At 43.8% G+C, this 16,052-nt stretch overlaps 1 protein-coding gene across 6 annotated transcripts in view; it reads right to left on the reverse strand.

Moving 5' to 3' along the window:
* spryd3 (SPRY domain containing 3) overlaps positions 1-16,052 on the reverse strand; it is a 92,241-nt gene that overhangs the window by 25,118 nt on the left and 51,071 nt on the right. For 4 of the 6 annotated variants that reach the window (XM_024384013.2, XM_024384014.2, XM_042303703.1 and 1 more), the window contains one exon: positions 4,040-4,192. The exons of 1 other annotated variant lie outside the window; for it this stretch is intronic. In XM_024384013.2, the coding sequence (XP_024239781.1) occupies positions 4,040-4,192 (153 nt within the window). The remainder of the gene's footprint in view (positions 1-4,039; positions 4,193-16,052) is intronic. One more of the 6 variants, XM_024384015.2, reaches the window with a different exon arrangement.

Genomic DNA, 16,052 nt, shown 5'->3' on the forward strand with positions numbered 1-16,052 from the left:
AGTATACAGCTCATTGAGCGCAGTTTTAGTGCCAGCATCGGTCTGTGGTGGTATGTAGACAGCTACGAAAACACTCTTGGTAGATAGAGTACCTCATGATAAGCTGTAGACCACACCATCTCAGGCGAGCAAAACCCTGAGACTTCCTTAGATATTGTGCACCAGCTTTTGTTTACAAATATACATAGGCCTTTTACAAATACTATCCTGGCGATAGAGTGTATAACTCGTCAGCTGTATGTTAATGTCATCTTTCAGCCACGACTCGGTAAAACATAAGATATTACAGTTTTAATGTCCCGTTGGTAGGATATACATGCTTTCACTTCGTCCCATTTATTTTCCAGCAATGGAATGTTGGCTAACAGTACGGATTGCAAAGGCAGTTTAGTCACTCGTCACCTGATCCCCACAAGGCACCCCAATCTCTTACCGCAAAATCTCTGTTTCTTTCTCCAGCGAATGACGGGGACGAGGGCCTGTTTGGATGTTTGGAGTATATCCTTCCCGTCCGACTCATCCAATTCGAGGTGAGTAATCGCTGTTCTTATGTCCAGAAGCTCTTTTCGGTCATAAGAGACGGTAGCAGCAACATTATGTACAGAATAAGGTACAACAAAATTGAAAAACCGAACAAAATGGCACTGCCATCCTCTCCGGTGCCATCTTATGTTTGTTTACGTAAGTAAAAACATTGATTTTGGTATGTTATTCCATGACTGGTTGAAGTTATTACATTATTAATCAAAATTGTTGTTACTCACCGGTTAATGTAATACGCACTGGTTAATGTAATAACTTAAAGTTGTGTTTACCATTCAACATTTTATTACGTTTACCAGCAAGTTATTACATTTACCTGGTTGATTACATAAATGTAAATGTTTTTACAAATAGAAAATGTATTACATTTACCATTGTTACAAGGTGTAATTCAGGGTTTTCCAAACTTTGGTCCTCGTTTTAACAGTCATACCCCTATTTTGCACCAAACAATGTACAGTTTAGGCTACATGTGATGGCAGAAATGACTAAACAAATGCCCCACGATTGATAGAAATCATCATGATATCATTCTGCCAGCTAAGCCTACGCTGCAGTGAACATTTAATTCAGAAGGTTTTTGGGGAAAGACTTTAGAAATGTTCATTCAAACATCGCATTAAGACTGAATGGCGCATCGCAAAGATTCAACCAAGACACATGGTTGTCGAAGTCTTCATTTAAAGGAAAAAAACAAAAAACAGCAGACACTAGGCCGTCCATGGAATGAGTTTGACATCCTTGCTCTACTGGGTTAGAGTAACTGTACGGTGCCACCTGTCAGTCAACCGGGCCAGGCAGGCAGTCAGTCAGTCAGTCAACCGGGCCAGGCAGGCAGGCAGTCAGTCAGTCAACCGGGCCAGGCAGGCAGTCAGTCAGTCAACCGGGCCAGGCAGGCAGTCAGTCAGTCAACCGGGCCAGGCAGGCAGTCAGTCAGTCAACCGGGCCAGGCAGGCAGTCAGTCAGTCAACCGGGCCAGGCAGGCAGTCAGTCAGTCAACCGGGCCAGGCAGGCAGTCAGTCAGTCAACCGGGCCAGGCAGGCAGGCAGTCAGTCAACCGGGCCAGGCAGGCAGGCAGTCAGTCAACCGGGCCAGGCAGGCAGGCAGTCAGTCAACCGGGCCAGGCAGGCAGTCAGTCAACCGGGCCAGGCAGGCAGTCAGTCAACCGGGCCAGGCAGGCAGTCAGTCAATCGGGCCAGGCAGGCAGTCAACAGGGAAGTCAGTCAGACAGAGGGTGTGCGCACATCCTGCTATGCCCTCAGACGAACCATCAAATAGGCAAGGCATCAACAACATGTAACATTCTGGTGAGTAAACAGAGATTAACCAGCCCTTCAATTATCTGCTTTATCACCTCAGTTGTCCTTTGGAGAAGAGAGGCCATAATGTCTCTGTAAATAAACACAGATGCAGAGAGACTGAGGGGGACAAAGTCTTAAGGGGAGGAAATGTTATGGAGTTAGTTATCACTAACAAAATGTCTTCCTTTTTTCAGAGTGGAAGGGAGGAGGAGCAGGTCGGTCTGGTTGGCAGACATGGATTCAATACTATTTGAAATAATTTCAAATACAGTAGCTATGATTGACTGAGCTTGCCTGTTGCAATGGAACTGATAGACAAGTACCAAAAGAACAAACACGGCTCACTTGGCATTCCAAGCAGGCTAAAGCAAACACTCAAATCATAAAAAATTAAATATATTTTTTTATTTTTAAATGTATTGAACCCAAGTCTGGTTGGTCGGACCCAGTGACCTTGGCCTTAAATCAACCTTCCCTTTCACAAGACAAGACTAGTTTCAGTCTGTCTTCGCCGGTCGGTTCGAGACCTGAGAGTAATTAGTCTCTGTCTACAGTGAGCCATGCCCATGGCCACAGCGAGATCAGAGCGAGCATGACAGGACAGGGCAACTCCACGTAGACCAGGCCTTGGGTTGTGGCTGGCGTTCATTACACCTCATGACTGATGTTCCTAGGTCAGACCTACACAGTCAGTCCCAGCCCTTTTCATCCTCTACCGACAGTATGAGCAATGCAAATGGGTGATATAACTCGGTCATTGAGCATCTCTCAGTCTTGGCCTTCCATTGATACCTATGTATATTATGGACACGTCCAAAATGGTATACTATTCCCTATACTATGCACTACTTTTGGCCATAGGGGCAACCTGTATTATTTTTGCTCTGTTCCAGTCTACAATGGTGTAACACCAGATGTTGCTCGTTGTTTTGATCAGTTCCCGTACAACTGTTTGTTGTGTTAGACTTCAAGGCACACAGGTTATTATGGAAAGTCCAGCAGCTCCTGTTCTGTGCTAACATTAGATGGAAACCGCATGTGCATTCTTTGGAAAATGAGATGAGGGGTTTGAATTAGTCGTGCTAAAATATCTTGAATTGTTTTTTTCCTCTTCATCACGCACACTGTGTTCTATTCCTACAACAAAGGTGTTGAATAATGAGGGATGTATGTATTTACGGTGCATTCGAAAGTATTCAGACCCCTTCCCTTTTCAGTACTGACTTACCACTCACGTATTTTGCAAATAAGTAGAAGACGTATTATTGAGTAGAACTTGTAAGGTAGTCATGAATAGTAAGTTCTTTTTTTCCCATGAGGCTGTGGCAAAATACTGCCATCTGATGGCGACTAGAATCAATTGCATAATAGGAACTACTTAAACTTGATGGTCCTTGAAAATAAATATTAGGGCTTGAAAAAGTAATTGAAAGTCCTTGAATTTGACTTGCCACCGTCTGTGCGAACCCTGTACTGTACCTAAATGTGTTATACGATTGTACTATTACTTCCTCAACTTCAAAACAAGCAGAATCTGATTAAATAAATGCCACCTATACTTCTCTGTAGTGCTGATGGTTAAGAAACGGCATACAGAGTTATGAATGCTTACTCTTAGGCTATGGCCAGACAGAGATTTTGTCTCAGAAAATTACAGATTGAGCCAAAGTTATTTTTTGTTGTGGTAATTTTTACCCACTTTCTCAATTATGATCTTGTATCATTGCTGCAACTCCCCAATGGGCTCAGCAGAGGCTAAGGTCGAGTCATGCGTCCTCCGAAACATGACCAGCCAAGCCGTGCTTCTAACACCCGCTTGATTAACCCGGAAGCCAGCTGCACCAATGTGTCTGAGGAAACACTGTTCAACTGACGACCATTGTCAGCCTGCAGGCGCCCGGCACCTCCACAAGGAGTCGCTAGAGCGTGAGGAGCCAAGTAAAGCCCCAGCCTGTAGTGATGCTGCAACACTGCCTTAGACTGCTGCACCACTCAGGAGGCCAGAACCAAATGGTTTTTCGATGGGAGTCATTTGTTGACAGATGGACAACGGAGATCATTGCAAAACACACACGCAACTCTTCCGGAAATAGTTGGCTAACTTTTGACAAACATTGACAATTGATGAATGCATGCGATTTCATCTGTCTCTGTGTGGCCGTAAGTTTACTGATGTGCAATTGTACAGTGCTTACCCTTCTGGCCAGGCCCAGGGCGATGTAGCACTTCTCTCCAGCGTCCACTATCTCCACCTCAAAGTAGTGGCAGCGTGTGCTGAGGGGCTGCCTGGCCTGGGCCAGACCAACGTCCAGGATGCTCTTCCCCTTCCCAACGTACTCCAGGAGCTGCTAAAGTGTGTGTGTGTGGGGGAGGGGAAATAGGGTCAGTATTCAAATACAACATACTGTAGTTTTGACTAAGTTGGCCTTTCGCGAACATGTTGGAGTACTCAAAAGACAGATACAAAAGTCGGGCGTACTCTACACGATTTTGGCCTCGATTTAGTTGTCCCAGACGGTAGACAAAATCCACGTTGTTGCCTACTCGGGGTCCGCGGCCGTCACCGACGTTCATTTAACGTGAGTGTGTCAGAGACGCAGTCTAAGGTCTACTGATCACATCTTTGAGCCGTCCCAGAGGTCCCGATATTTTCAAACATGTTTGATTTTAAAATCGGCACAAAAATCTGCTATGCTCTTGTAGTGTGAGATGTGCAACGACAAGTTTTGAGAAAGGTGATCAGCAATAGCCAATGAGAGTTTGCCAGAGAAGATGCCAGTGAGATTATGTTGTATCGCATCGCCCAGAGTGTGTAGACTCTCGAAGCAGGAGCCATGACTACTACTGGTAGCCTATGCATTTGTACTTGCAACCAGTGTCAAATTGTCACAGCTTTGTAGTTCACAAGCAATGCTGTTCAATTAAAAATGTATTGGCTAGATATTTCAACTCTGCATGGCAAGCATGAATGTTTGAGGCTGGTTTGAGCTACAGCTCGTTCTAGCTACGTTAACAATCTAATCACATCACCTTGTTTTCGCGAGACAGCGCGATATCGAGAACCCTCACGACCAAGTGTTAGGATTTTGGAAGTCGTGTAGTGTACGCCCGACATAAGGAGGAACTCACCAAGTACGGACTAGCAAATGTACTAAATAGGGAATTGGGTTCCATTTTGGGACACAGCCATGCAGTCATACTCCCACTGTAACAGGCACGCCCAGGTTGATCATGCGTAAATAGTCTCGCCAAATATTCCACTGATTGAACATTATAATAACTTGTCCATGGAAGGCTTACCAGATCCTATAGGAAAAACACATTACTAAGCCTCAGAAGAACAGGTTTCTATGGGAAGGGCAAGTAGGTGGGCAGCTAAGCAACCAAGTGCTGCTCCTATTTTTCCATCCAGTGTGTCATAGAGAATAGAGAGACCGAAGGAACGCCTTCAGTTTGAAGTGGAAGAGAAAAGATGACAGACAAAGTGGGGGTGGACTCCTCTAATAAGCTTGTGACAACACCTGGGTGCGTTACGGTAATGGGCCTACAGCGGTTTAGAGTTATACTTCAAAAGGAAAGGTTTCCCTCAATTAAATGATGATGAACGTTGCCTGGTTATCCATCCAGTGGAAATAAATAACTTCCTAACTAGGTCTCAGTCAAGACAATAGAGTTCTCTTTCAATTATTCTGTGACAGAGTGAATGAAGGACCAATCGAGGTACAGTGTTCCTTACAGTAACTGGGCATACTACCTCACACCCAAAATACATACTCCTTACACCAGCAATATCAAGTGAGAAAGGACAAACACAGGCCAGGACCAACTTTGTCATACTCCACTCTCAACGTGAAAACTGTCAACAATATATTCTGGAGTGGCCCCTTGAGGCAGCGTTTTCCATCCCCATCAACAAAAACACCAAATGATGGAATTTCTTGTAGAAGAATGGTGTCGCATCCCTCCAATAAAGTTCCAGACACTTGTAGAATCTATGCCAAGGTGCATTGAAGCTGTTCTGGCTCGTGGTGGCCCAACGCCTTACGACACTGTCGGTGTTACCTTTATTCTGGCAGTTACCTGTATAATACTGCTGACGACCCAGATGCTACAGTCTGGAAGGGAATCTGCACATGAAAGCTATATTTAAAGTGGACAGGGATCGTGAAAGTTGACCATCTCAAAAATGTGAATTTATTGGCAAAAACCTTTAATCTTCCAAGTCACAATCTGGTTATTGCACGTCCTAAACTCAGACATGAAAGACATGTAGACAGGCATCTGACAAAAAAATAATAAAAAAATCTTCCCTTTAAAAGAACACAATTCATTCCATGACTCTCTGTCTGGCCAGCTGCAAAAAAAAATGGAGTGCCCTGTCTTGTGTCCTCAACTCACAGGCCTGCCCTACATTAATGGGTACCCACTTCTTTACAATCTTGTTTTTTAGACTATCCTTTCTTGTTCTCTCGCTGCCATCTTATCCTTCTCCTCAACCTCTTCAACTTTCATGCCTGGACAGTAGCTGTTATTTTGAGGGGGAGAGGGAGTTGCAGCGAGTGTGTTGTCACACCTTCCCGCCTCTGTGATGCTGAGTAATGGAGAGAGAGAAAGAGAGGTAGAGAGTGAGAGAGAGGTTTTTAATCAGCTCTCCCTCCCAGCAGCTTGGAACATGCTTCAGTGAGAGTGCTGACAGATGCCTGCAGTCATTCTCTCTGCTCTCCCTTTCACTCTCTCTCACTCTCCATCTCTTGCCTTTCTCCTTCTCTCTCTGATCATGGCACCATCCGGGGTGGTGGTGTCAGGGCTGGTGGTAGGGGTAGGTGGTGTATGTGTGGTTGGGGGAGGGGGGTATTTCCTGTCACTCCTGGAGGCATTTGGAAGAAACATCGGAGATTAGAGGGCCTCTCCCTCCCAACCAGCCCGCTTGGGCTTGGTACCTGTTTGGCTGCCACTGTGTGCTGCCTGTGTAAAATGTTCTACTGCACCCCAAAATGGCACCATATTCCCTATTTAATGCACTACTTTGACAACGGTCCAGGGCTCTGGTCAAAAGTAGTAACTACACTAAATAGGGAATAGGGTGCAATTCATGAATCAGACGATTACTCACCAGTTGCCTACCAAATTACCTATCCATCAATCATACAGCCAATTTATCCCAAATAAACTAGAAGAGGATCATGGACTATTTACATTGACAAGGCCCACCCTCCCTTTTGTTTTTACACTGCTGCTATTTTTGTACTATTTCTACTTTATTTAGATATCTTCTAACCTCTTTCTTTAACTGCATTGTTAGTTAAGGGCATTTCACGGTAAGGTTTACACCCATTTTATTCAGAACAAGTGACAATTAAAAATGGATTTGACTGACCAAAACACAACCATCATGTTGACACAGACCTTTGATACCCAACACTACTGATAGAAGGCTATGGCCAAAAAGCTGGCACGCAGGCCGTGCCGTCTGTGCTGAAGCAATACAGCAGCACCTGAAAGTGTGTAATTGAAACTGAGTCAACATACCGCAGAATCAAAACACTCCAAAAATAGAAATAATCAATCAATCACTCATTCCCTCACTATCACTTGGTAAATAAACTCACCACAGATGCCAAATTCAGAGGAATGTTTTGAACACACACTGCGGTGAGGCTGTAAAGGTCTGAGAGAGCGGGAGACAGAGAAAGAGAGAGTGTGAGATTATTTTTTCTACTGCACCCAATTAAATCAATCACTCACTCAGGACAACGACTCCAAAGTCTGTTTGCATTGACTGTGTGTCAGGTGAACTGTAGGTCTACATGGCAGGTGGTGTGGAACATAGAAATATAATGAAGTAGAGCATAGAACAAACGCTGGTCCTCCCATCACAGAGCGTTGACTTGAAAGGAATGACCATTCTGGTCCTATGTCTATGGCGTGTGAAGATATTGAAGTGATGTGGACAGTGGAGTAGGCCTAGTTAAAAGCAGAACCTGCAAGAGGACAGGGATCAAAACACAGGCTTTGCTTGCCACAGTATAGAAAGCAACACTAGCTTCGTAGCCTATGGTGTGGTCTCTTACATCCATCACCTTCCTGTGTTTGACGAGCCAAAGAAAGGCCCACAGAGGGATACTTCTTATTTGAAAAGTTAAAGTAGTGACTTTTAAAGAGTTTTAAAACATTTTCTTATAAGCCGTCTTCCGGATGTACTCAACACAACAACACCAGACAGTCATGGCCCCACTGCAGATGAAGAGAAACCTTTCATTTGGCTTTGGCTGTACATTTACATTTTAGCAGACACTTACCCAGAACAACTTAAGAGTTAGTGCATTCATCTTAAGATAGCTAGGTGGGACAACCAAATTTCACAGTCATAGTAAGTACATTTCTCCTCAATAAAATAGCTCAGCGAAGTCAGTAAGGGGGAGAAAAGTAAAATGCGAAAGTTAGTTCACTTGTACTTAGTGGGGCAAAAAAGTATTTAGTCAGCCACCAATTGTGCAAGTTCACCCACTTAAAAAGATGAGAGAGGCCTGTAATTTTCATCATAGGTACACTTCACTTCAGAAAATCACATTGTAGGATTTTTTATGAATTTATTTGCAAATTATGGTGGAAAATAAGTATTTGGTCACCTACAAACAAGCAAGATTTCTGGCTCTCACAGACCTGTAACTTCTTCTTTAAGAGGCTCCTCTGTCCTCCACTCGTTACCTGTATTAATGGCACCTGTTTGAACTTGTTATCAGTATAAAAAACACCTGTCCACAACCTCAAACAGTCACACTCCAAACTCCACTATGGCCAAGACCAAAGAGCTGTCAAAGGACACCAGAAACAAAATTGTAGATGTGCACCAGGCTGGGAAGACTGAATCTGCAATAGCAACTTGGTTTGAAGAAATCAACTGTGGGAGCAATTATTAGGAAATGGAAGACATGCAAGACCACTGATAATCTCCCTCGATCTGGAGCTCCACGCAAGATCTCACCCCGTGGGGTCAAAATAATCACAAGAACGGTGAGCAAAAATCCCAGAACCACACAGGGGGACCTAGTGAATGACCTGCAGAGAGCTGGGACCAAAGTAACAAAGCCTACCATCAGTAACACACTACGCCGCCAGGGACTCAAATCCTGCAGTGCCAGACGTGTCCCCCTGCTTAGGCCAGTACATGTCCAGGCCCGTCTGAAGTTTGCTAGAGAGCATTTGGATGATCCAGAAGAAGATTGGGAGAATGTCATATGGTCAGATGAAACCAAAATCTAACTTTTTGGTAAAAACTCAACTCGTCGTGTTTGGAGGACAAAGAATGCTGAGTTGCATCCAAAGAACACCATACCCACTGTGAAGCATGGGGGTGGAAACATCATGCTTTGGGGCTGTTTTTCGGCAAAGGGACCAGGACGATTGATCCGTGTAAAGGAAAGAATGAATGGGGCCATGTATCGTGAGATTTTGAGTGAAAACCTCCTTCCATCAGCAAGGGCATTGAAGATGAAACGTGGCTGGGTCTTTCAGCATGACAATGATCCCAAAAACACCGCCCTGGCAATGAAGGAGTGGCTTCGTAAGAAGCATTTCAAGGTCCTGGAGTGGCCTAGCAAATCTCCAGATCTCAACCCCATAGAAAATCTTTGGAGGGAGTTGAAAGTCAGTGTTGCCCAGCAACAGCCCCAAAACATCACTGCTCTAGAGGAGATCTGCATGGAGGAATGGGCCAAAATACCAGCAACAGTGTGTGAAAACCTTGTGAAGACTTACAGAAAACGTTTGACCTCTGTCATTGCCAACAAAGGGTATATAACAAAGTATTGAGATAAACTTTTGTTATTGACCAAATACTTATTTTCCATTTTCCTGTGTCATCGACTCCCATCCCTTTCATGCAGACTCCTGCATGGTTTCCACTTTCCACCTTTAATCTCTTCCTTTAATCTCTTCCTTCTACTTCTGAGTGGAAGTTGAGCCGAGTAACTTTCTTTCAATAGAAAAGAAGCAGCTGTTACCTAAAAGGTGTTTAGAAAGTCATTATTACACGTTGTGACATAACTCTCACATAATTGAGTCAGTGTAAATAAAAAATAAATCCTCCCTTAGCAAAAATCTCCCAGTTGGGGCCAGGAATGACCTTGATATAATTTTTCAACTGCACGCGCACACACACACACACACACACACACACACACACACACACACCTACTCCCCACATGATGTGATATTAAGACCATAATTGCCTGCAGCAGAAGCTTCTTGCTGCCCACCCCCCTGATAATCTCTGGTTAGTTAGCTCCAGGGAGGGGGTGGGGGGGCAAGAGAAAGAGAAGAGAGAATGTTAGCTACCTCCAATGAAAGAGAGGAGCTTCTAATAGTTTTGTGGTGATAGCTGGGAAACAAATGAACACAGACCGTTTTATTTCCTCTGCAGAAAAACAGAGCGATGAGACGTCCCTGCTGTTGTTTATCTGGTCACCAGCGTACCAGCATCAAGTCACATTATGCTGGCTTGCAAAGTGATGTCTAATTCCTATTGGAATCCAGCACCAAGTGGGGATTCAGTGCCTTTGGAAAGTACTCAGACACCTAGACTTTTTCAACATGTTCTTACGTTACAACCTTATTCTAAAATGGATTAAATAATAAATACTCAGCAATCTACATAAAATATACCATAATGACAGTGAAACGTTATTTATTTTTGCAAATGTATTACAAATAAAAAACTAAAATACCTTATTTGCAATAGTATTCAGATCCTTTGAGACTCGAAATTGAGCTCAGGCACACACCTATCTATTTAAGGTCCCACACTTGTCAGAGCACAAAACCAAGCCATGAGTTTGAAGGAATCGTCCGTAGAGCTCAGAGACAGGATTGTGTCGAGACACAGATCTGTGATAGGGTACCTAAAATGTTGTGCAACATTGAAGGTCCCCAAGAACAGATGCCTCCATTCTTAAATGGATAAAGTTTGGAACCACCAAGACTCTCCCTAGAGCTGGCCACCCGGCCAAACTGAGCAATCAGGGGAGAAGGGACTTGACCAAGAACCCGATGGTCACTCTGACAGAGCTCTAGAGTTCCTCTGTGGAGAAGGTTGTCTTTCTGGAAGTTTCTCCCATCTCTGCAGCACTCCACCAAATCAGGCCTTTATGGTAGAGACGGAAGCCACTCCTTAGTAAAAGACAATTGACATCCCGCTTGGAGTTTGCCAAAAGGCACCTAAAGACTCTCAGACCATGAGAAACAATATTCTCTGGTCTGATGAAACCAAGATTGAACTCTTTGGCCCGAATGCCAAGTCTGGAGGAAACCTGGCACAATCCCTACAGTGAAGCATTGTGGTGGCAGCATCACGCATTGGGCATGTTTTTCAGAGACAGGCACTGGGAAACTAGTCAGGATCGAGGCAAGATGAATGGAGCAAAGTACAGCGAGATCCTTGATGAAAACCTGTTCCAGAGCGCTCAGGACCTCAGACTGGGGCAAAGGTTAAACTTCCAACAGGACAACGACCCTAAGCACACAGCCAAGACAACGCAGGAGTGACGGCTTTGGAACAAGTCTCTGAATGCGGCGAAGCTGCCCATACAATCTGACAGAGGAAGAACGGCAGAAACTCCCCAAATACAGGTGTGCCAAGTGTGAGGCGTCATACCCAACAACACGCAATGCTGTAACCGCTGGCAAAAGTGCTTCAACGAAGTACTGAGTAAAGGGTCTGAATACTTATGTAAATGTGATATCTAAGTTGTATTTTTTTATAAATGAGCAAAAATGTATTTTAAAAAAACAAAACTGTTTTTGCGTTGTCATTATGGGGTATTGTGTGTAGATTAATGAGGGGGGGAACGATGTAATACATTTTAGAATAAGGCTGTAATGTAATAAAAGGAAGAGAAAGTCAAGGGGTCCAAAGACTTTCCAAAGGCACTCTATATTTCCGTTGACCCCCTGCAGTACCTCTGTGGACCCCTGGTTGAATATCCCTGGCCAATATGAATTCGAGCTACTTTTGAACCACACGTTGTGCCCTAGAAACTAATATGTAACACTGTAAATACATTGGTATATTATAAAAGTGAAACATTTTGATACAAATACCGGTCATTGAAATTAAGAAATCATTTGTGGAATATTTGGTTTCTACATTGTGTAAAAGCACTATTTTCCTATTGGGATGCAATACACTGAAAATGGTACACTGTTTCTTTAAAAACGTCAGGTTTGTGATGACGACCTACAAGAGATGTATTATTCATTCATTGCTATGATCATTGATCTCCCGAAGAAGGTATTCCTTTTCCTTTATTTCTATTACTGGTAAAGTTGCCAGGTTGTTAGATAGCTAGCCAATGAGGTAACATTACTGAACAAAGTGTAAACAAATGGTTAACGACGTCGCCAGTTTTAGAACAGCCAACGACATGGTTTATGAATGTAAAATGCAGTCCCTGTGATCCGCAGGGATCATAAGATATAAGATATAAATGTTGCGCCGGTAATATGGGTCAGATCTTTTGACCTGGAAGTAAGCCGGTTTGGCTGTAGTACTCATTTGTTTCTCTAGGGTAGCAGGAAACAAGGGTAGAGCAAAGCCTTAACATTACAAAAAAAAATTTCTGGGAGATTTTGCTCCCAAAATAAAACTCCAAGTCACACAGCAAAATATTTTGTCGTACTTTAGAGCTCCGATGGTACATATTTCTACTCAATGTTTTGGAAATAAGGTACAATCATCACTGCGCTTTGAAATATAGTTGGAGGAAATGTACCTGTGTGAATTTTTGGCCTACTAGTAACACACCAAATACGACAAGACAAAGACCATGCTGGTCTTCTAGTCAGAGTTCCTCTGTCTAGTATCTGTGTTCTTTTGCTCATCTTAATCATTTCTTTTAATTGGCCAGTCTGTGATATGGATTTTTCTTTGTAACTCTGCCTAGAAGGCCAGCATCCCAGAGTCGGCTCTTCACTGTTTTTTTATTTTGTTTAAATTTTTATTTCACCTTTATTTAACCAGGTAGGCTAATTGAGAACAAGTTCTCATATGCAACTGCGACCTGGCCAAGATAAAGCATAGCAGTGTGAACAGACAACACAGAGTTACATATGGAGTAAACAATTAACAAGTCAATAACACAGACAAAAAAAAAGAGAGTCTATATACATTGTGTGCAAAAGGCATGAGAATTTTGCAGATTAAACACTGGAGTGATAAATGATCAGATGGTCATGTACAGGTAGAGATATTGGTGTGCAACAGAGCAGAAAAGTAAATAAATATAAACCGTATGGGGATGAGGTAGGTAAAATTGGGTAGGCTATTTACCGATAGACTATGTATAGCTGCAGCGATCGGTTAGCTGCTCAGATAGCAGATGTTTGAAGTTGGTGAGGGCGATAAAAGTCTCCAACTTCAGCGATTTTTGCAATTCGTTCCAGTCACAGGCAGCAGAGAACTGGAATGAAAGGCGGCGAAATGAGGTGTTGGCTTTAGGGATGATCAGTGAGATACACCTGCTGGAGCGCGTGCTACGGGTGGGTGTTGTCATCGTGACCAGTGAACTGAGATAAGGCGGAGCTTTACCTAGCATGGACTTGTTGATGACCTGGAGCCAGTGGGTCTGGCGACGAATATGTAGCGAGGGCCAGCCGACTAGAGCATACAGGTCGCAGTGGTGGGTGGTATAAGGTGCTTTAGTAACATTACGGATGGCACTGTGACAAACTGCATCCAGTTTGCTGAGTAGAGTATTGGAAGCTATTTTGTAGATGACATCGCCGAAGTCGAGGATCAGTAGGATAGTCAGTTTTACTAGGGTAAGTTTGGCGGCGTGAGTGAAGGAGGCTTTGTTGCGGAATAGAAAGCCGACTCTAGATTTGATTTTAGATTGGAGATGTTTGATATGAGTCTGGAAGGAGAGTTTACAGTCTAGCCAGACACCTAGGTACTTATAGATGTCCACATATTCTAGGTTGGAACCATCCAGGGTGGTGATGCTAGTCGGGCGTGCGGGTGCAGGCAGCAAACAGTTGAAAAGCATGCATTTGGTTTTACTAGCGTTTAAGAGCAGTTGGAGGCCACGGAAGGAGTGTTGTATGGCATTGAAGCTCGTTTGGAGGTTAGATAGCACAGTGTCCAAGGACGGGCTGGAAGTATACAGAATGGTGTCTTCTGCGTATCGGTGGATCAGGGAATCGCCCGCAGCAAGAGCAACATCATTGATATATACAGAGAAGAGTGTCGGCCTGAGAATTTAACCCTGTGGCACCCCCATAGAGACTGCCAGAGGACCGGACAGCATGCCCTCCGATTTGACACACTGAACTCTGCAAAGTAGTTGGTGAACCAGGCAAGGCAGTCATTAGAAAAACCGAGGCTACTGAGTCTGCCGATAAGAATATGGTGATTGACAGAGTCGAAAGCCTTGGCAAGGTCAATGAAGACGGCTGCACAGTACTGTCTTTTATCGATGGCGGTTATGATATCGTTTAGTACCTTGAGCGTGGCTGAGGTGCACCCGTGACCGGCTCGGAAACCAGATTGCACAGCGGAGAATGTACGGTGGGATTCGAGATGGTCAGTGACCTGTTTGTTGACTTGGCTTTCGAAAACCTTAGATAGGCAGGGCAGGATGGATATAGGTCTGAAACAGTTTGGGTCCAGGGTGTCTCCCCCTTTGAAGAGGGGGATGACTGCGGCAGCTTTCCAATCCTTGGGGATCACAGACGATATGAAAGAGAGGTTGAACAGGCTGGTAATAGGGGTTGTGACAATGGCAGCGGATAGTTTCAGAAATAGAGGGTCCAGATTGTCAAGCCCAGCTGATTTGTACGGGTCCAGGTTTTGCAGCTCTTTCAGAACATCTGCTATCTGGACTTGGGTAAAGGAGAACCTGGAGAGGCTTGGGCGAGTAGCTGCGGGGGGGAGCTGTTGGCCGAGGTTGGAGTAGCCAGGAGGAAGGCATTGCCAGCCGTTGAGAAATGCTTGTTGAAGTTTTCGATAATCTTGGATTTATCGGTGGTGACCGTGTTACCTAGCCTCAGTGCAGTGGGCAGCTGGGAGGAGGTGCTGTTGATGTTGAGACTGGTGTTTTGCGGGTACTATTTAATGAAGCTGCCAGTTGAGGACTTGTGAGGAGTCTGCTTCTCAAACTAGATACTCTAATGTACTTGTCCTCTTGCTCAGTTGTGCACCGGGGCCTCCCACTCTTTCTATTCTTGTTAGTGCCAGTTTGCACTGATCTGTGAAGGGAGTAATACACATCGTTTCTCTCATGGAATAGCCTTCATTTCTCAGAACAAGAATAGACTAACGAGTTTCAGAAGAAAGTCCTTTGTTTCTGGCCATTTTGAGCCTGTAATCAATCCCACAAATGCTGATGCTCCAGATACTCAACTAGTCTAACAGACAGTTTTATTGCTTCTTTAAATCAGAACAACAGTTTTCAGCTGTGCTAACATAATTGCAAAGGGGTTTTCTAATGATCAATTCGCCTTTTAAAATGATAAACTTGGATTAGCTAACACAATGTGCCATTGGAACACAGGATTGACGGTTGCTGATAATGGGCCTCTGTACACCTATGTAGATATTCCATAAAAATGTAATAGAAATCAGCCATTTCCAGCAATAGTCATTTACAACATTAACAATGTCTACACTGTATTTCTGATCAACTTGATGGCATTTTAAAAATTGACAAAAAAATTGCTTTTCTTTCAAAAACAATTACATTTCTAACTGATCCCAAAATCTTGAATGGTAGTGTATATTTTGAAAAAGAGCATCAGTGAAATTTCCCTTTAAGTCAAGTAAATGTATTGCAGTTACATTTTTAAAAATTGTTTGTTACAAAAATCTGTTTCTGCATTTACATTGATTGATTAAATCAATACATTTATCTTATGCTTCACAAAGATAAAAAAACGAATCCTATCCGTTCCTGAAATGGTTGTTCCAGTTTAAATGGTTTAGGTCAGGGATGGGCAACTTTTATGGGGTCGGGGCCCCAAAAATTCTGTGGGTGGGGGGGGCAGTTGCTCGAGGGTCTGCGTAAGCACATCCATGCCCACACATGCAGTCATAGCCGGCCCTAGCCTTCTGAGGGTCCTAAGCTAAATTTGGTTCGGGCCCCCCCACCTTGCAAGCAAAACATTTTAGCGGCCCCACTCGACAGCAGAGAGAAATACGACATTTTAGAGTTAATT

This window comes from Oncorhynchus tshawytscha, linkage group LG22 (genome assembly GCF_018296145.1).
Source record: "Oncorhynchus tshawytscha isolate Ot180627B linkage group LG22, Otsh_v2.0, whole genome shotgun sequence".
Lineage (NCBI taxonomy): Eukaryota > Metazoa > Chordata > Actinopteri > Salmoniformes > Salmonidae > Oncorhynchus > Oncorhynchus tshawytscha.